General features: G+C 35.2%; 1 protein-coding gene across 3 annotated transcripts; it reads left to right on the top strand.

Annotated features, from left to right (window-relative positions):
• Positions 1–6,674: 6,674 nt before the first annotated feature.
• LOC104231636 (GBF-interacting protein 1-like) lies at positions 6,675–18,626 on the top strand. 3 transcript variants are annotated; one of them, XM_009784666.2, is made up of 11 exons: positions 6,675–7,054; positions 7,828–7,871; positions 8,327–8,435; positions 8,949–9,054; positions 9,299–9,708; positions 9,928–10,083; positions 12,684–13,083; positions 14,555–14,843; positions 15,218–15,358; positions 16,044–16,535; positions 17,811–18,626. In XM_009784666.2, exons 1-11 carry the CDS (start codon positions 6,859–6,861, stop codon positions 18,099–18,101), a joined length of 2,634 nt encoding a protein of 877 aa, XP_009782968.1. In that variant the 5' UTR covers positions 6,675–6,858; the 3' UTR covers positions 18,102–18,626. The 3 variants fall into 3 exon arrangements, with proteins under 3 accessions (XP_009782968.1, XP_009782966.1, XP_009782965.1); XM_009784664.2 differs by having other exon boundaries at positions 9,904–10,083; positions 12,687–13,083; XM_009784663.2 differs by having other exon boundaries at positions 9,904–10,083.
• Positions 18,627–21,455: the final 2,829 nt, after the last annotated feature.

Raw genomic sequence — 21,455 nt, 5'->3', positions numbered from 1 at the left:
AATTCCATAGGTGGGTTATCTCTTTTGAGCAGGTTAGTGGTTGCATAATTTTGATGAAGTTTCTACGAAGAGTTCTACTTACTACCTAGCAAAAGGTCGAATATGCGATTGTGGCTGATAATTCGGAATGTTCATGAAAAGTTTAACAAGAGATTACGAGAAATGTGGCAGGTTAACGGTGTGAGATAATGGTAATTGAGAAGGAGGAATCTTTGTGGGTTTTGCATTTATATGATTGTAGCTTAAAGCTAAGTGGGGGAGCCCACCGTCTACAATTGAGTCACGTGGTTGTCTGCTTGTGCACGTTTTGGGAAGACTTAGAGTTTGTGCTTCTTGTGGATGTGATGTGCAAACCAATAAAAAAAATACTATGATACTTATAATAAATCAACATATAATAATTTCCAACTCCGCTCGAAAAGTCAATAAAGTCAACCTTCAGGCTCACGTACCTGGATTCAGAAAATTATTGAAAATAAATATTATCCATAACTCATATGGTCTATATCCATAAAATCATCCAATTTCGTCCATGAATCGACCTTCAAATCAAGGATTTACTATTTCTCAACTTTGGGCTCAAAATCACAATTTTTACAATCCAAACACGGACAAAAATAATAACCAATAGAAATAATCATGGAGAAACATCAAAATAAAGGTCAGATATTTACCCCTTGTTGAGACGAGGACAACGCTGCAAAAATCACCTCAAAAGGAGCTCTAGAATTCAAGATATGCCCAAAATACTAAAATTCTCGGTTTAAAACACTATCCAGATGATTTTTCTTCATCGCCTTCGCGGGAGACCTTCGCGTTCGTGAAGAGCAGCCGGTCAGGCCAGAAATCCTTCTTCGCATTCCCGGAACATCTCTCGCGTTCGCGAAGAACAAAGCTTCGCACTAGAAACCTGCAATTTTGTCTGACATGGAAATAGGCATAACTCTCTCATACAATATCCGAATTCGACGATTTTTATCCGTAATTACGATACAGACCTGATGTTTTAATCCAATCACAAATCAAAGGTCGTTTGCTCAATATAGTATCTTTTATACCCAAGAAAACAACATCGAAACCTCAAATAAGAGCGCGACACAACCCAAATACATCTGAAACACAACTGAGGCCCCCGAGACCCCGTTCAATTATACAAACCCGTTACAAAACATAACATGAACCTATTCGAGGCCTCAAATCACACCAAAAAACATCAAAACTACGAATCAACGGTCGAAACCTTTCTTTAAACTTCCAAACTTTAACGAACATGTCTGATTCATACTTAAACATTTCGGAATGACGCCAAACTTTACGCACGAGTCATAAATCACGTTACGAACCTATTCCAAGGCTCGAAACCTCAAACAGACATCGATAACACCAAAGTCCACTTCAAATCAAACTTAAGAAATTCTAAAACCTTCAAAATACAAACTTTCCATATTAAGCACCGAAATGCCCCCGAATCACCCGATTCTCAACCGGAACATACATCCAAGTCCGAAATTATCGTACTAATCTATTAGAATCTTCAAATCCCGATTCTGAGGTCGTTTATTCAAAAGTCAAACCCTGGTCAACTCTTCCAACTTAAAGCTTCTGAATTTTGAATTTTCTTTCTAAATCAACTCCGAACTTCTCGAAATTCAATTCTGACCTGTACAAGTTATAAAACATGAAGTGGAGATACCCAAGGCCTCAAATTGTTGAACGACACGCTATAGCTCACAACGACCGGTCAGGTCGTTACAGGATCATTTACAATAACTTGTACGCAATATACTAATGATAGTAAGAAAGGAACACAGTAAAATTAAAGCAGTCAACTTCTGAAAATAAACTCAACTCCTCGAAATCAGTAAAATCAGAAATATCTGTCCTCAGAATCTCGTATGAACTAATACAATGCAATAATGAATACAAAACACATAACCCGTTGCGGGGCGCAACCCGATCCCCCCGTACAAACTCAATATCCTCCCTTATTTCATCGTTTCAATATAAGAATAACAAGTAAAATCTGTTGTGGTGCGCAATCCGATCCCACCATATAATCAGAATCAATATCATAATCCTCCCTTATTTCACCATATCAAAATCATATATAAAAATCCGTTGCGACGTGCAACCCGATCCCACCATATCAATATCAACCCTCCCTTATTCCACCCATTGCAGCGCAACCTGATCCATAAACAATGTCAATAAATGAAATTAACTCAACAACTCAATTCACAAGAATCGTTACAATTAAAAAATATGAAAGCAGAGTGAGAAAGGATCCTCGTAACAAATCAAGGAATATTACAAGTAATACAAGCAACAAGACAAGCCAAATATATGATAGTTAAAGTGTACAAGTAAGACAAATAATGCAAGTAGCAAATAATCATGAAATTATGGAAGAAACGAGCATTTTAGTACCAGAGTAATAAGTGACAAGTAACAAGTTAAGGCATAGGAAACAATGAAGGCATGTAACAGTCAAGACATGGAATAAAATAGTTATTGAAATACGAAAATCATGATAACAACTATTTCAACGGCATATATACACTCGTCACCACGCATATACGCCGCTACACATGTAATCTACATAGCATATAGCTCAAGGGTTCCTAGCTCCCTCAAATCAAGGTTAGACCCAACACTTACTTCGCTCTACAAGCAAATCAAAACTCAATCGGGGTCTTTTCTCTAAAATTCGCTTCCAAACCAATCAAATCTAACCAAAATTGACTTAATATTAACAAAAAATGCGAGAAAAATCAATTACAATACATAAAGTTAAGATCTTTACATTTTTCCTAAAAGTCAACAAAAGTCAAGCCCAGAGCCCGATTGGTTAAAACTCGAGATTCGGACCAAAAATCGATTACCCATTCACCCCGAGCCTAATTATGTGATTAATTTCGAAATTCGTCCTCAATTTGAAATCTAAATCTTAATTTTACAATCCCTTAATTCTTCCCAAATCCCTAATTTTCTACCATGAAAGAGCATAGATTAAGGTTAGAAATCAATGGGTGTTGATGGAGATAGAAGAAAATGAAATAAAGTATACTAACCTATGAATTAGTGATAAATTTTCTCTTCAAAATCGCCTCTAGACCGAGCTCTAATGAAAAGATGGTGAAAATGGGTGAAATCCCGTATTTGGGACATTTTAAATCATTGGCGTCTGGTCTTCTTTGCATTCGCGAAGGGCGTGGCGTGTTCGCGATGCACATCGACCCAAATGGCCTACGCGTTCACGATGTTCACGCGTTCGCGAAGGCTTCTCCCCCAAGCCTTCGCATTCGTGTAGAGTAACAACATGCCCCTTCCCAGGTCCCCTCCGCCCTACTCGTCCGCAAGAGGCTGCCCGTGTTCCCGAAGGGCAAAACCCCAAAGCTTCACGTTCACGATCCTGCCACCGCGTTTGCAATGAAGGAATTTCACCCTATCCCAATTCCCTTTCGCGATTGCGAAGAATAAAGTATCAGGTGACAACAACAATGAAAAATCAGCAATGGCCTAAGTCCAAAAATCACACCTAGCCTATCCGGAACTCACCCGAGCCTATTAAACTCCAAACTAAATATGTACACAAGTGTAATAATATCATATGAACTTGCTCGTGCGATCAACACATCAAAATAACACCTAGAACCACGAATCGAACACCAAAACAAATGAATTTTTCAAAGAAACTTAATAACTTTTAATTTTACAACCGGATGTCTGAATCACGTCAAATCAACTATGTTTTGCACCAAATTTTTGCAAACAAGTGATAAATACTGAAATAAACCTATATCAAGCTCCGAAATCAAAATTCGAATCCGATAGCAACAAAGTCAATCTACGGTCAAACTTAAGAATTATTTAAACCTTTAAATTGCTAGTTTTCAACAAATTACATTAGATCAAGTTAGGAACTTTCGAATTTGATTAGGCATACATCCAAGTCCCAAATCACGATACGGACCTAGCGGGACCGTTAAAATACTGATCCGGGTCCGTTTATACAAAACGTTATCCGTAGTCAATTCAAATGAATTTTAAGGTAAAATTTCACATTTTCTTTAGTTTTTCACATAAAAAGATTCCGAAAAAAGTATGAATTGTGCATGCAAACCGAAGAAGTCTAAATAAAGCTATTCGAGGTTTCAAAACACATACATGAAGGCAAAATCTGAAAATGACCTATCAGATCATCATAATATTGAACAAAAGAAAACATGTAAGTTCAGGAAAGGCCAAACGCTATAATAACTTAAATCTAAGTTTTGGATTCGCTACTCAGAAATTGATAGAAACTAAATGTAAAAAATACAAAATAGGAAAAATATTAAAATAAATGAGTGAAATGGAAAATAAAACATTAATAAAAAACACATTGTAATAATCTTATGTGAATATTTAAAAACTTGTACAAAATTATTGGACAGGACACACGTGCAAATCACGTGCTTTATGAACGAATAAAATTATAAACACATTTAAAAAGATTATAATAGTTCATTTGTATATAGAAAAAATATTTAAGTTCCAAAAAAAATCAAAGAGTATGACGACCTAAATTTGAGTTCTTGATTCACTCAGAACTCAAAAGTTGATCGAAATTAAATTTTAACAAATTTAAAATAAAAATATTTAAATGAACCAATAAAAGAAAAGAACTATTTAATAAGAACGTATTGTAATAATCGTATGTGAATATATAAAATCTTCTACTAAATGATTGAGCAAGATACACGTGCAAATAACGTATTTTAAAAACTAAAAAATAACATAAAAAATTATAACAAATCATTAAGAAATATTTAAGTTCAGAAAAAGCCAAGCATTATAATGATATAAATCTGAGTTCTGAATTTTCTACTCAGAAGTTGAATAAAAGATATATTTATGTTCAGAAAAAGCCAAACGCTAAAATGACCTAAATTTAAGTTTAGATTTGCAACTCATAAATTGATCAAATTTTAATATAAAAAATATAAAATATTAAAATAAATCAGCGAAAAGAAAAATAAAACGTTAATAAAAAATAGATTGTAATAATTTTATGTGAATATTTAAAATCTTGTGCTAAATGATTGGACATGATACACGTGCAAATCACGTGCTTTAGAAACTAGTAAAACTATAAACATATGTAAAAAGATTATAATAGATCATTCGTATACAAAAAACTATATTTAAGTTTCGGAAAAGGCAAACACTATAATAACTTAAATCTATGTTTTGGATTCGCTACTCAGAAATTGATCGAAATTAAATATAAAAAATGCAAAATAGGAAAAATATTAAAATAAATGAGTCAAATGAAAACATAACATATAAAAAACGTATTTTAATAATCTTACATGAATAGTTAAAATCTTATACTATATTACTGTACAGGACACACGTGCAAATCACGTGCTTTAGAAACTAATAAAACTATAAATACATTTAAAAAGATTATAATAGATTATTTGTATAGAAAAAATATTCAAGTTCCAAAAAATCCAAAAATATAACGACCTAAATATGAGCTATGGATTCACTCAGAACTCAAAAATTGACCGAAATTAATTTAAATAAATAAAAAATATTAAAATAAATCAGTAAAAGAAAAATTAAATATTTAATAAAAACTTATTGTAAAAAAAATATAAAATAGAAACAATATTAAAATAAATCAGTGAAAAAAAAATAAAACATTAATAAAATATATTGTAATAATCTTACGTGAATATTTGAAATCCTGTGCTAAATGATTGGACATGATACACGTGCAAATCACCTGCTTTAGAAACTAGTAAAATTAATAAGCACATGTAAACAAATTATGACAAATCTTTTGTATACAAAAAAAATATTTAAGCTCAATAAAGCTATACGGTCTAATGATCTAAATCTAGTTGTGGATTTGCATCTCATAAGTTGAACAATTTTTTTATATTTAAGCTCAGAAATAGACAAACGCTATAATAACCTAAATTTAAGTTTTGAATTCGCTACTCAAAGTTGACTAAAATTTATAAAATACAAAATAGAAAAAATATTAAGATTAGGTAGTGAAAGAAAAAAATAGATGATTAATAAAAAAGTATTGTAATAATCTTGCATGAATATTCAAAATCTCGTACTGAATAATTAGACAAGATGCACGTGCAAATCACGTGCTTTAGAAGCTAATAAAATTATAAACACATGCAAAAGACTATAATAGATCATTCGTATCTAAAAAATATTTACGTTCAAAAAAGCCAAATCGTATAATGACCTAAATCTGGGTATTGAATTCGCTGCTAAAAAATTGATCGAAATCAAATGTAAAAAGAATGCAAAATAGGAAAAATAAAAATTTATTCAAATACCAAATATGCCCTATGACCAAAAGCAAAAAAAGGAAAAAGTTATTCAAGAATTAATTATTCCGGGATTGTTATCTCATCCTCCTATAGAGATAAAAATAATACTATAATTTCGAAATAACTAATCCCAAAATTAATTATACCATAATTTTATCGCAACAAAAAGTTGGATAAATATCTCAAATTTATTTCGAAATTAATTATGCTTTATAACTCGTACCCAAAAATATAAAATAGTAATAGAAAATAGAAAACAATATTACATATACAAAATACTACTTGAAGAACCCTTCTGCCCCTGTCTTTATATATTTCACCAAAATAAAATCAATCACTCTCTTTTCTCCCTCTCTTCCTCTCTCTCTCTCTCTTTCTCTTCCCCGACATCAGTGAGTGACATATATATAGAGAGAGATATAGCTAGGTATATACAGGAATCTATATTTTTAATATATACATATAGTACTAGAGGAAGAATATTTGTGGGGTTCTAAGGGGGGTGGTGAAGATGAGCAGCAACAGCAAGAGTGGTAACAGTGGTGTTGTTGGAGTAGGAGCTAGGGTTTCAATCCCAAGCAGTGTGAGGAAAACGATCCAGAATATAAAAGAGATCACTGGAAATCACAGTGAAGATGAGATATATGCAATGCTCAAAGAATGCTCTATGGATCCCAACGAAACTGCTCAAAAACTCCTTTTTCAAGGTCCATTCTTTCCCTCCCTTTATATACATATATGTCAATGTGTATATGTGTGTGTGTAGCTCTATGTGTTGTTTTGTGTATGTAGTTAAAAGCGTTCTGTGTGTGAATGTTTGCTTTGTTTTGTGATCTGTTTCTAGCTTCTGATTACTTGATAGAATGAGTTTTTATGAGTGACTTTTTCTTTTGAATTTTACTTTTTCTCCTTTTGGTCTTTTGCATGTGTGTGCCTCCTACTCAATTGAGTCGGTTCTTTTTTTTCTTTTTCTCATGTCCCTTTGGCCTTTGTTTTTCATCTTTTCTTCTTCTTACTCTTTTTTGGTTTTTACTTTCCTTTTCTGGTGTTTTCAATTTGTTTGGTATTCCTGAAGGATGCACTTAAAAGCAGTTTTGGGCATATGTGTAAAAAGGCTGCCTTTAATTTGTTATGGTATTTGAAAAAAGAAGACTTCTGATAGATGCAATCACCCTCCCCCCTCCCCGTAAGAAGGGAAGAGGGGGGGGGGGAGAGCAGGCAAAGATCAGATTTTGCAGCAGATTACATTTGATTTGGGGTTAAAAATTACATCTTGTAGCTATGATTTATTGTAGAATAGGCTGTTGGTTGGTCTAATGCTTTTAAGAGAAATGTGTAATTCACAGGTTTTTTGTTAAGGGAAATGTGGCATTCACATTATAGGGAGCATGAATGGCCTCTTGTGCTCTCTTTCTGGGTATCCTTGCGTTGGTGACATAAATAAGTTTCTTTACTAACCTCTTTTACGGTTTGTTTGCAGATACATTCCATGAAGTTAAAAGGAAGCGTGATCGAAAAAAGGAGGTATAATTAGAAACTGAGTTGCAAACATGTGATCGCTCTCTATAACATTGAAATAATAGTGAATTGCCATATCCATAAACCTGTTGCAATCATGTAGCTGTTCAGCATTTGCAAATGCCATCTTCTGTTCAGCTGCTGTAATCATCGTTGCAGCTTACCTTGTTGTTCTGCTGAAGAAAATCACATAGTAGTCCTGATTAAAGCCATTGTTTATAAAAAAAAAATCCTGATTTAAAACCATTATGCTTTAGCATCTTAGCAGAATTCATTCACCCTTTGGTTCTTAAGACCTAATGAATGTCAAATGGGTTTATTTTTTCAGAGGACTTATGGATTAATCCAATTTGGTATAAGCACCTTGCTTAAATTGCTTTGTTTTCTCATAAACACTTAATTACTGCGGAAGTGTTTTGGGTTGCCATAGACCTTTTCACCTGCTCTTTCTGCATTAATAGCTTCAGAATTCAATCAAGGAATCTGCTGAATCAAAGTGGAAAGGCGGCACGCAGGGCAGGGGGAACAAAGGGAGTCGTGGAAATTTGACTTCTCGTCATGTTTCACATGGTAAACATAAATTTTTGTTAATATTCCTGCATTTGTTGTAGTCTCTCAGGATGCTGCAGAGCCCTGGACCCCTGGTTCCACATCTGTGTTCTTCTGAATCTTAATTTAGTAGTCCATCTTTTCTAATATACTCAACCTACTTCCTTTTACATCTATTCTGATGTCCCTTCTTGCTGAATGACAAAAGACTCTGGTTTCTAAGATTTGAAATATCTAATCTACAATCTGTCACTCTGTTTACACATTTAACCTGTTATTTCAGATACATTTTAACTGATTTTAAGCTCTTATTCAGGCTTTCCGAGTGCTATCAGGTTTTGAAAGAATTGATTTCACTCTTAAGTCTTGATGCCTTTCCATTTAGCTCATCGAAAGAACCTTTGTATTTCTTTTTGATTGATATTATGTTCCTCTTTTTCATTACCGACTCATACATACATGTGTATGTTTTGTCTGATGTACGTGCTGGAAAGAATGGGAAACACTCATACTTACGTGTGTATGTTTTGTCAGATGTAGGTGCTGGAAAGAATGGGAAAGAAAATGTGACCAATCAAATTCTTGACAAGAGTGTCGGCTTATCTTCCGTGCCTAATGTTGAGGCAAAAAATATTTCAAGGTAGTATTGATCTTTATGGATTTTTCCCTGCATAGGCATTGTTTCATATGCATGTTACCTTGGAATCTTGGATTGCCAAGGTAAAACCTTTCACATGTTACAAAAGATGCCCTCTTAGGTTTTGGTTGCCTAGATTATGTGGTCTTATTTTGTTAACAAGTGCTTATGAGCTGGTTTGACCAGCTTATAAGCTTATCCAAACACCCATAATTTTGAAGCCCTAATTCTCTTTACGTTTTTTCAGCTCATCAAGCGCCGCTACTAATGGGCCTAGTGGGCTAGCTTCCGGGAGCGACATCATTGTACAAAATGCTCATGCATCTGCAAGAAGAGGAATTAAACAATTTGAAGCAAATGCAGGTGCTGGCTCTGGTGTGCAGACAACTCCTGCTGATGCAAGCAAAATCCCAAAAGTGGCTACGGGAAACAGGGATGTTCATGGGCAGAGGAGGCCAAACTCTGTCAATTCTTCAAGAACTCTATCTTCACCACCTCCATCAGGAGCTCATCTCTCAGCTTCAGATCCTGTGCTCTTGCCATCTCAAGATTCACGACCCGCTGGTGTAGTAGGCACAGTTAGAAGGGAAGTTGGGAGCCAGCATTCTCCAGTTGAACGTGCTTCTTCAAACTCCAATGGGAGTAAAAAGACTACTGGTAAATGCTTTGAAGACTTAATAGTCTGAAACTGTCCCTTCTCAGAAAAATTATAATATGAAACTGTTATTATTTGATAGAATAGTTGTTATCATTAGTATAATCATATTTTATTTTTTCTTTTATTTTTTTATATTGACGGACTTGTTATGTGCGTTGACGCTTATATATTTCCTTCCCCTCACATCTGAGTAGCAAAGTCTGATACTGGAAGCGCAGATGTACAAGTGAAGATGCCAAGCAAATTTCAGGGGCCTGGAAAGAATCAACTTCAAGAGTTCTCGCAAACTGCTTCTTCAATCCATGGTGGTTCTTCTGTTAGTAGGCCTTCATCTAATTACAACAATCGATCACAAACGATTTGTCCACAAAAAGGTATAGTAATTCAGTGTGATCTGTGTTAGAATATTGCTTTTAATGCCCCAGCTTCTCAAAAGATTTACCAAACTGATTTTGTTAGTGTTATGTTACTATTGCTGCTTAATTTGATAATTGAAGTTCTTGGTTTTTGCCTCATAATTACCTGCATAATGTTCTTCTACCTTTGTACTTGGGTAAGGGAAGTTTGAATTATAATTCAAGTAACTTTTAGACGAAGAGCCTAATCAAGAAAACGAAGAGGAACCAGTTCTTTTGTTGATCCATCTACCCAGAACAAATTCTGCTATTTCACCTAGGTTTCAGCTTTAGGATTAACTGTAAATTATGTGAAATTTGTAGCGATCAAATGGTATGGTGTATTAGAATAGAGTAGAATGCTAAAAATCTTCTTTCTTAAAAAAAATACTAGAAATCTTCTTTCATATAACAAAAAACTAGAAATCTTCAAGACCTATATCTATTCACATGCACCATATCTCCTGGTATTGGTAAAAGCCGTAAAGCAGACTGCCCAACCCAAAAATAAAAATTTGTCGGTTAGTTATAGCCCACGGTGTGGCATAATACTGGGTATGTTGTTGTTGTTGGTTAGTTATCTGTGTCATAACTATGAAGTTTCAAAATTTAAATGTTTGGGTTCGAGCATATTATGAAATTTTCTTTTAAATCAATAAAGTGAAATAGACATTTAAATGTTCAGGGGAGTACTACCTTGCTGTTGCAGAAACAAATGAATTAATCTGCAAAGTCCTAGTATGGTGGCGAGAATTAATATTTTTTCATCAATAGATGAGAGATTAAAGATGTTATCCACTAATGCTTGTGTTAGGATAGGTTGTCTACATCATACTCCTGGGTGCGGTCCTTTCCTGGACTCTGCCTGAACTGAGATGCTTTGTGCACCAGGCTGCCTTATTTATTAATACCGTAATGCAATTTATCAAGAAACATAGCAACCATTTCCCACAAGAACATTTGCTTGTGGGTAAGATCGTACATTGTTAAAACAACATATATTACGAAGAACTTTGAAGAAAAATGAGTGGAGCAGCATCCAAGGGTGTGACCTATTGGTCATTAAAGTGGGTTGAGAACAATGAGGTCTCAGGTTTAAATCCCAATAGAGACAAAAAAATATTAGGTAATGTCTTCCCAATTATCCAAGCCTTAGTAGATAAATTCACCGGGTATCTGTGTTGGTGAGAAGTAGCAGATACTCTGTGAAATTAATCGAGCTGCACGATTATCCAAAGAAAAAAAGAAGAATGTGGCATTCTGGCTTGGACGCTTTTGTGAAATGAAAAGAAACTTTTACATGCCACAACAGGGAATAGAGAGTACATGCTTCTGGAATATTAATGAAGATATATCTTCAATTTTCTTGTCATAAGAAACATAAAAAATATGCTTTTCATGCAACAACAAGAATTAAAAGAAGCTTTTACATAGATTAACCAAATAAATTCTCATTGATTTGGTCATATGAGCCGAAATTGAGATCAACATAAATTAAACAAGTTGCTAGTGGAAAATTGAGTTTTGTTTGCTTATGTTTGTTAAAAATATATTATTATGTGTATCATAAAATGTAATGTTTTCATGAAGGTTTTCTGCTTTATGTATACTTCATATTATTATGTGTATCATAAAATATAGTGTGTTGATATAAGACATCCAACTATATGCATCTTTCTGGATACTTTCAAATACATTGTGACTTCATAATAAAAGCACTAATTTTTTCCAGTTGTCGTTTTAACTTTATATTTCTATATTACCCGATTTATATTCTTAATATACATATACGTATATAGATGGGCTCAATGGGTGGTCAATAAGGCCCGTCCTAGGTTGGTGACCTCCATTGCACATTGGAGAGAGGGGGGCAGCCCTAGTTGCCGAGTCTATATCATAATGTACATTCTTAATCCCCCCCCCCCCCAAAAAAAATGTACATTAACTATTTTTAGAACAGTTCACAAATAAAAAAGATAGTTTGAGCTGGAACTTAGCTCAAGGCCTCAAGCTTGACTTTCCAAAAATCAAAATGTTTTGATTCACCAGAAATCTTTAAGTGCAACAGAAATGTTCACGTTTTCGAAATAGAATGTTGGCTCGTTGCTAGTTATCTGGTCCCTGGCATTAGTAAATTTTACTGGATACCGCCTTGTAAAGGTCAGTGGTGCACTTAAAGCACGCATAAGCTCTGAAGCGAGGCGCTAAACATGTTGAGTGCTTCGCTTAGCAGGCACTTCACTGTCACATCATCGTTATTTTTCTTTCAATTTCTTTGCCCATATATTTGTTATTCATGCTTATAATTATTAGTCTTGATTCCACATACATATTTGTATTTTTTTTTTTCCATTTGCGGCTTTCTTCATTAAAGCCCACACTTTATTTCCGCTTTGCGCTTAAAGCCCCAATGGTACTTAGAGCTTTTTTGTGCTTTTCGCATTTAATAACACTGGTAAAGGTATTGATCTCTGTGTAGATAATTGCCCTTTTGCTTGGATCAGTATAGTTTTTGTTTCTTTTGTGTGTTTGTTCCAATTTTGAACCTTAGTGTTGTCATTCTCTATGTTTTTCTACAGCAGGTCCTTGTAAGGAATGGAAGCCAAAGCCTGTAAGCAATAATCTAGCTCAGGGGTCTGCTCTTGCAGCTGCTTCTGCTGCTTCGTCTGCTGTTTCTACGGTCTCTGTTGAAGTCAATACACTATTGCAGCCTCCTGCTGTTGTTCCCGAAACAAAAGAAGATACTGCAGATCTGCAGAAGAAGTTAGTGGAATCACACATTTCAGATGTTGAGCATGTAATTATTCCTAACCACCTTCACGTCCATGAGGTTGAAAAACTTGGATTCTGTTTTGGAAGTTTCGACACTAGCTTTAGTTTGGTTACAAGCACAAACAATGCTCCTGAGCATGACGGAAGTCCACCAATTCCTGAAGATTCTGAGTGCGTTGAAGAAGCTGCAAGTGAACAACCTCCAAGGTTTCTGTCTCTCTCTGCTCCCCTCTCTTGTCCTATTACTTAGGAAGCTTTTAGTTATCATTAGCTTAATCATCTTTAAGCGGGAAATATAATGCAGATGATTAGAATTAGGGATCTCCTGCTTGCTGGCTTCTCATCATATCCCTTTCCTTTGTTCTTGACATATGGTCTCACTGGCTGACAGATAGGGAAGTGTACATCCTCTTGGCGGATATATGTAGTGTTCTCTTTATATTGTTCATTTATGGAGTGAATAAGGGAAATGTGTTCTTTGTTTGGTTGGTGCATTTATAAATGGAAGGGACACCATAAATCATAAGCTAGAATTATATATGATCACCTCATGGGACAAGTTCTTTTGCAGTAGTTACTAGTATATCTATACTTATCAACCAAGAAAACGTAACTATTATTGAATCTGTAGGAAGGCTGTTGGTTTCACAGTTCCAGTTTCAACAGTAATCTTAAAGGATTAACTTAAAATGTGCTATCGATAGATGATTCAGATTCCTCCTCTACTCCCCTTGTCCCACTCCAGTGTGATAGTTTAACTATTTCCTACTTTGACTTGTGCCAGGTTGTCCCTACTTTGGGTCCACTTAAAAAGAATTAAGGTATTGCTGGACCCTATTTTTCCCTAAATAAAGTTAGTAAAATTCTTCATAAGTTTATTCTTTTCTCCATTTTGGACCTTTTTATACACACACACACGCGCCCACGCACACACGCGCATACACACATATCCGAAAGGCTGTAGCGCAAGTTCGAAAGTTGGTGGATATGGGCTCACCCCTCTACCCTTCTCCTCGTAAGTACAAGGCTTTTCTCTGTTGGCGGGTTTTGTACCCGTGACGTGCCTGCGCTCTTACCATTGGGCCAAAGCTCCGACCACAGCCTACTTATATATATATATATATATTTCCCCTCCTTTTTCAGCCTACTTATATTTAAATGCAAAAGTTTCAAGCCTCAACTTAGAACAGTGTATAGTCAAACTAGGACACTTTAATTAGATAAAGGGAGTAATTTAGACTTAACTTGATTACCTAAAATTCAGTGCCCTAAAGTGTTAAGTGACATGAGCTTTAGTCTTTTCGTTTAAGTGCTCAATCTTCAACCTTATAATCCACCTGCTTAGTTAATTATTTTTTTTGCACTTAAGTTGTTTTCTTCTTTTCTGGCTCTATTCTCCTAGAAATGATCGTTGTGGACATAGAAATCTAAATATTTGTGTGAAATATTTTTTTCGGGGGTGGGGTGGGGGGGAGCGGGTCTTGTTGTAGCTATGAAAGTTCCCCCCGTTTTTTCAGTTTTTTGGTGTGTGAGCATGTTTGCCTCTTAGTTCTTTAATTCTGGACTTGGTGGAATCTTTTCTTTCCAAATCAAAATTGAATGCTTATGATGATTATAATTGCACCTCCATTTCTAGCTTTTCACACCTAACATTTTTCTTTTGTATGAGCGTATGCAGTAATCAAAATGCATCAACAGCTGTAGAGGACACTGATTATTCTGATCAGCCTCCACCTTCACATGGACAGGAGAGTTTCTCTGCCAAAGGAGATGATATCTCATCCTCTGCTCCGGAGTGCAGTGAATCAAAGCCAGAGACTCTGCAGGCGGGCCAACAATATTCAGTTGTTCATACATCGCCCAACTATAATTTTGGCTTTGTGCCTCCAATGTTAGGCAATCAGCTCGCTCCCTTTGAAAGCTCTGAATCTCAACCTCGAGATGTTTCTCGTCTTCCAAATTTCCTTGTAGGTTTTCGTTCTCTGGATTTTTGTATACCTATTTTGTCATTAAAATACTTTCTGAAGCTTCAAATTGTTATTAGTATAATAAATTTTCAAACGGGTGCTTTAAACATCGCAGCAGTTTGATTGAATACCGAATCTCAATGTCTACTGACTTTACCTCAACTTTGAGTAGCAGGGACCTAGGATATTCACGTGCTATTTGGTTGTGTCTGTTTCTTATTGATGGCTGTAGAACTATTTAACAACAATTACTTCTCCGAAAAATATTTAAAACATCTCAATGATAATCGATATACTTTTAAGCATTTGTGTGGTTAAGCTAGGAAAATTTACTTATTATACTCCAGAACTGTTACAGCTATCCATTTGTTCAGGTTCAGCAACCCATTGACCCAACAAACTACTATGCTCAATTCTACCGTTCGAGTGCTGACACTGATGGCCGCATTTCACCCTTTCATTACAATGGCGGTGTTGCTGTTGTGCCTCCACAAACTTCTCAATCTTCTCAAGAGGTTGGCATCCATCTTAACTGATTTAAGGCTTATATTTTTGTCTCTAATTTTGTGGGGAAAAAGATAAGCAGAAGGAGAAGGGAAGAAAAGTGTGTGCTAAGGGTTAGGGTACTGGTGCTTGGCTAAAGATCTAGAAAAGCTCTCTTTTCCCTGTATACTCGAGTCACAATTAGTGTCTGGTTGATTTTTAGCTTTATTAAATGAACACAGAAGTCAATTCTCTACAATCTGAAATGTAGCAACGGAAGTGAATCATATTCAGGCAAATTCTTTCTGGATAAACCAGAGAAGAGATTAGAGATATTAATAAATCACATGTCAGTGCTGTTTAAATTGTCAGCTAACCAAAATTTCCTTTCACTAGAACATGCTTCCCTTAATATTGTATGAGTTCTCCTAGCTCATTGAGCCGCTGAGTAAAGAGTAAATATATTCAACTACTTCTCAATATACACTAAAGTCATTTGCTTGGATGCCTTTCTGTCCTTTGCGATAGATAAATCTCGATTTAACGTCTTATGGTGATATTCAAGTAGTTCTATTGGAAAGTATACCGCTTATGCTTTATAAATAATTTGCAGGCAACAAGTGTTTAGTTTTGGGATATCACGTTGCTATGATGCTTTAATTTAGTTGACCCACAACTAAGATTGTGCGTCTATATATTTATTTGATTGTACTGCAGGGCGGGAACACTCTTGCTTTATCTACTGCCGCTCCGACGCCACTTGTGACTCAAGCTGCTGGGCTTATGCAGAGTTCGATAGCTGTACCACAGCAACCTGTCCCTGTATTTCGGCAGGCTGCAGGGATGCATCTGCCCCATTATCATCCGAATTATATTCCATATGGTCACTACTTTTCGCCGCTTTATGTTCCACCAACAGCCATCCATCAATTATTAAGCAATGGTGCCTTTTCCCAGCAACCTCAGGCTGGCGGTGTATATCCACCTCCACCATCAGCTGCTGCCAGATACTCGCTTTCGCAATATAGACCAGGAGCTAATGTGGGAAATTCAGCTCACATTGGAGTGCCTGGCACATATGCGCCATATGGATCCTCTCCTGTCAACTATAACCCTAGTTCAGCTACAACAACTGGAAATCCTGCTCCCAATGAGGATCTTTCTGCGTCTCAGTTCCAGGATAGTAACGTCTATGTTCGTGGACAACAGGTTGGTCTATATATTGTTCTTAGCAATTTTGGCCTTTATGCCCATTGAATCATTTCCTGAGAATATGTGCATCTTTATTGCTGAAAATAGTGAAAACTGTGCATATTTAGTGTCTGAAATGCTTTGAGCTGTAGTGATAAGGGCTGGTAAGAGTTGAAGCCAAAAACTTATGAAGTCTAATTCTAATTGGAGTACATTAATTTGTCAAATTGAATTTGATCTTAGTTTCATCTGTAACTGTAATATATCCATGATACTATATTATAATTTAAGTGTTATCAGTTGGACTCCTAGCAAAGTGTATGCTAATTGAGGGATTAGATGTTGGCTTGTGGAAGTTGGCGGCATGTGTACGCGGTTTTTCCAATAACTTAAATAGGCAATCTATTTTTTAAAAGTCACTTTACAAGATTACAAAATAAACCCGCTGTTGCCCTGCGACAATCTGCTAATCTGAGGAGCCATATGGGCAGTTGCAGTACTTCATGAATTTTTGCATCTTTCGCAGGGAAAGCTGCACTATAGATTTTAAATTGGTTCCTGACCATTTCTTTTTCCAGTAGTGTGTGTGCTTTACTGTGATTTTAGTGGAGAGCTAACTGCTGAACAGCGATGATTTGTCATGAACTGATTGCTTGTTTGTACTTTGGTTTCAAAATTTGACATATTAGCTACATTATCAAGGATTTGGTTTTAAAAATTGGATGAACATTTTTTAAAGAAAAACAGAAATTCATTACGTCACTCCGTTTGAGGTACTTACAAATTCCTTGTGTTTGTTATAGAGACTAATTTCGCGTAGGGCAATATTGTAGTAGTGATGTTTGTAAGCTGTTTAATTGAACACTGGTATTTCTCTGCAATCTGGTTGAGGGAAGAAATCCACATTTCTGAAACAGATTTAACAGTTTCAATATCTAAATGTAATTTTTTTGAGGAGCATTCCTCATTGACGTCTCTAAATGTAATTTATTGTTGAGCTTTTCTTCTTTTGCCTTATTAACTTGGTTGGCTCCAGAAATAACTTGGTGTAGTGGTTGGTAAGAGTCATGCTTAAGTTTCCTTATCTGTGATTAAATATCTTGTACCATGACACGATGTCCTCTTCCCCTGAAGGTATCTAAGTTTGTGAAATAGCATTGTACAGGGGGACCCTGACCCTGACCTGGGCCAATTGATTTCCTTCCTTTCATCTCTTTATAGAAAAAATGTTTATCATCTCTGTCTATATGTTTGAAGGAATGTGATTTAGATGCAACATCACTTTTTTTGCAGAGTGAAAGCTCAGGTGTGTGGATTAATGCGCACAATCGAGATTTATCTAGCTTGCAAGCAAGTTCCTTTTATAATCATCCTCAGGGTCAAGTGGCTCTAACACCCAATCAACCTGGACACGGAAACTTTGCTGGTGTTTATCACCCAGCACAACCAGTTACAGCATCAACTGTTCACCCACTTATGCAGCAGTCTCAAACTATGGCCGGTCCAGTTGATATGGTAGGACCAACAGCCAATGTCTATCAGCGGCCTCAGCATTCACAGATTAACTGGCCAAGTAGCTACTGATGAGTTGTTCCTTTCTTTTGCAAACCATAAAAACAAGGAATGAAAATGTCATTGGAGTTTTTAGAGATGCAACATGTTTTGGAAGAATGGTTCCACCAAATGTTGGAAAGAAGTGTGCAGGCTGACTGTAAATTTTTAGAAGGGTGCCAACCAAAGAACTTCACCAAGGTATCTCTTCTTGCTTGGAACTGAGGATTTAAATGGTGAATCCTCCTGTAACTGATAGCAACAGATTTTTGGTTGAGGCAGATATATGCGAAATGGGATCTGTTAAAACTTGATAGCCTTCAATAGTTTTTCAGCATTATTAGCTTAACCGTGAGAGTTAAAACTTTTTCTTCCCTATATATTTCTTCTTTTTGTAGGATTTTAGGACTGTTGAAAGCAATGAGGTTTCTAGGGTTTTTTCTTTTTCATACATCTTGCTTTCGCGCTTATCTTTGTACCTGTAAAGTTGATTTTAACTTTATGGGACTGTTGTAATTGGTGGTTGGTGCAAAGCGAATTGCGGCATTATTGGTGGTATATTGTGGGGGCAAATTGATACAACTTGAAAATCTCTTGTTGTTGTGTTGAAATTTTGAGAATATTGGTGGTCATGCTTGCAATTCACAGCAAGAATTCTCTAATCTTGAAATTTCTCATCTCGTTCCATTTCTTGGGACTCTGGGGATGCACTAGATATTGCAGTGCTAAATTTTCCAGAAGGGATTGGAGAAAAATCTGATGTGCTTCCTCTTTGCTGTGTTTTTTTTTTTTTTTGTGTTGGTTTTATTTTTAGTTAAAGCCTTAAAGGTTTGATTATCATGTGAGCTGCAATAAGTTATTGAAAATGATGAAAGATTGGATTTGTAGAAGAGATGCCAGATTAAATGACATCCACAAAGCATGAGCTTGTCCTAATTCTGGTCAGGGAAAAATTGAACTGTTTCATGTCTGTTTGGTTGGGAAACAAGTTATTCCATGATTAATTATCCCGGGATTAGTTATCCACGCTTTCATAGGGACAAAAAAAAATTACAATTCCGGGATTAGTTATACCATGATTTTATCCCATCCAAATATGGGATAAACTCATCTTAAATTTAATCTCGGGATTAATTATCCTTTATCTCTTATACCAAGAGTCCTTCGGGTGCAAAGTATTTGCAATGTAAGTTGACATACTTAGACATCTAGGACTAATGTTAAGAATATCAGTACACTCCAAATTGCAGGACTCCTTTTAAGAATAGTACATTCATAATTACATTCAGCTACATTTTGTAGGAAAATCTCAAAATACAAACATATCTTCCAAACTAGTTGTATCCATCTGACATAGGAAATTCAAAAGTATAAGCACCAATCTATTAACTAAACTAGTGTTTGCACCAAATCAAAAACCAAATTACGCTATTTACTATGGTTAATTTTTGACTAGCGCGCCAACACACACACCCAAAAAAAAGAAAAAGAAAAATAAGTGCAAATTTCTGTAAAGTCAAAAGTTTTTTTTTTCCTCTCGTGGGAGAGAGAAGGGGTTTTATCAAGTTAAAAAACTGGTTATGAATTCTTTGAGATTGACCAAATTAATATATAAACTGGGTGTGATTGGTAGGTAACCAAACCATTTACCAATATATGTAGTTGTGCAAAGTCATAGATTTGTACCAAATATCACAATTCCCTTTATTCTAATGGATCCTGCAACTTCCAATGAAACTTTAGGCTAGAAAGGAAAGCCTTAATTAATTGTCGGGTATTATCACTTTTAGCCCGCGTAAGAAAGTATTTATATTCGGTTGCCGAAAAAGTATATAAATTTTTTATAATTTTTGTATATAACATACATAATGTAATATACAAAAATATATATTTTTTCGACTATTATTTTAACAACGGCTATACAATATTATTTTCCTTTAATTATCTAGCAAAGGTTAAAGGAGATTTGAATTATGGAAAATTTTCATAAAGCACTATCTTTTAGTGATAATTAGCTATTTATAGATACCATTTGCTATATTACGGATTGTAGATACGTTTTCTGTTTCTATAAAATGTATTAGATGTATTTAAGCTACTGTATTCATGAATACAATAGCAAAAATAGGCGTGAATCAGGGAAGTCCATCTAATCAGTTGTTGTATTCGAGTGTATTCGACTGCAGTCATGGCGTGAAACATGGGATTACAGCTGGACAGATTATTGTATTCGGCTGTATTCACGGCGTGAAACATGGGATTACACTATTTTTAAACGGAAAGTGAATCATTTAACATAATAGACTCCTAATATAACTCAACAAACTCAATTATAATACACAAATTTTGTATTTCCTTGTATAAAAAAGATTCTCAATCGAAAAATACCCCAAAAACATAGCAATCTTCAGAGAAATTATATAATACATCTGAATACATAAATTATATTAATTAAAAAAATATATGAATACATTCATGGCATATAGCGAAACAGTGAATACAATGAAATACATAGAGTACAGCGGGATACATTGAAATGCAACGAAAAAAAAGACAGTGAATACAATGAAATACATGGAATACAACGAGATACATTGAATTACAATGAAAAAAAGACAATGAATCCAATGAAATACATGAAAATACTACGTGATACGTTAAAAATACGTTGAAATATATTAACAGAAAATCAAGTTGCTCAACCTCAAATTCCGTCGTTTTTGTTCAAGAACAAACCCTAATTTTCGGCGAGTCCGCCGTCGAGCATAAACCCTGAATCTTATTGTTCCACGCATCCTGTACAGTAAAAAAACTGATAGTTTCGCTTGCCTCGAAAGTGGTGAACAACAATCCAACTGTCGTGGTCAGCCCTTAGCTTCCCCGCAACCATGTTTGGATTCACCAAATTATTGCCATAATAAAACTCCGATTCTTTAAGCTTCCTGCGGCAGCAAACACCTAAATTATTCTAGGCATGGGTCTTCCTAAAGTGGTCGATGTTGCCCGCAATTATGCCATCATGGTCAGAATTCAGAGGTGATGTTGTATTTTGTAGAATCAGAGAAGTCTTCGGTATAGGTATACCAAATAATTTTTCAGGGAATGGGGAAAGAGAATGACATGTATCAAAGTAGAGAGAGAAAGAAAATAGCGTAACTGAATAGCGTATTTAGTGGCTTAAGGGTAGGAGGTAATCAAAATTAGATATTTTGCTATAAACATTAAAAGGTATCTATAGAATATAATTTTTTTAAATGGTATTTATTTAAAATAAATAAAGTATTAACCTTTATTATAAGAGGTAAAAATTCCTTGAATTATCCCTGTTAAATTGCCAATTTAATATCTAATTTTATCATCACACTTCCAAACTCCAAAGGGATTAAT

The sequence above is a fragment of the Nicotiana sylvestris genome, chromosome 7, assembly GCF_000393655.2.
Source record: "Nicotiana sylvestris chromosome 7, ASM39365v2, whole genome shotgun sequence".
In the NCBI taxonomy this organism is placed as follows: domain Eukaryota; kingdom Viridiplantae; phylum Streptophyta; class Magnoliopsida; order Solanales; family Solanaceae; genus Nicotiana; species Nicotiana sylvestris.
The sequence above is the reverse complement of the archived record's forward strand: the minus strand, read 5'-3'. Positions and strand labels throughout refer to the sequence as shown.

Excerpts from the sequence above, each read along its gene's own strand:
- LOC104231636 (XM_009784663.2), top strand. The coding sequence starts at position 6,859 with ATGAGCAGCAACAGCAAGAGTGGTAACAGTGGTGTTGTTGGAGTAGGA. Across the intron at positions 8,436-8,948 it reads TTCTCGTCATGTTTCACATG|ATGTAGGTGCTGGAAAGAAT; the intron begins GTAAACATAAAT and ends ATGTTTTGTCAG. Across the intron at positions 15,359-16,043 it reads CTTCTCAATCTTCTCAAGAG|GGCGGGAACACTCTTGCTTT; the intron begins GTTGGCATCCAT and ends ATTGTACTGCAG.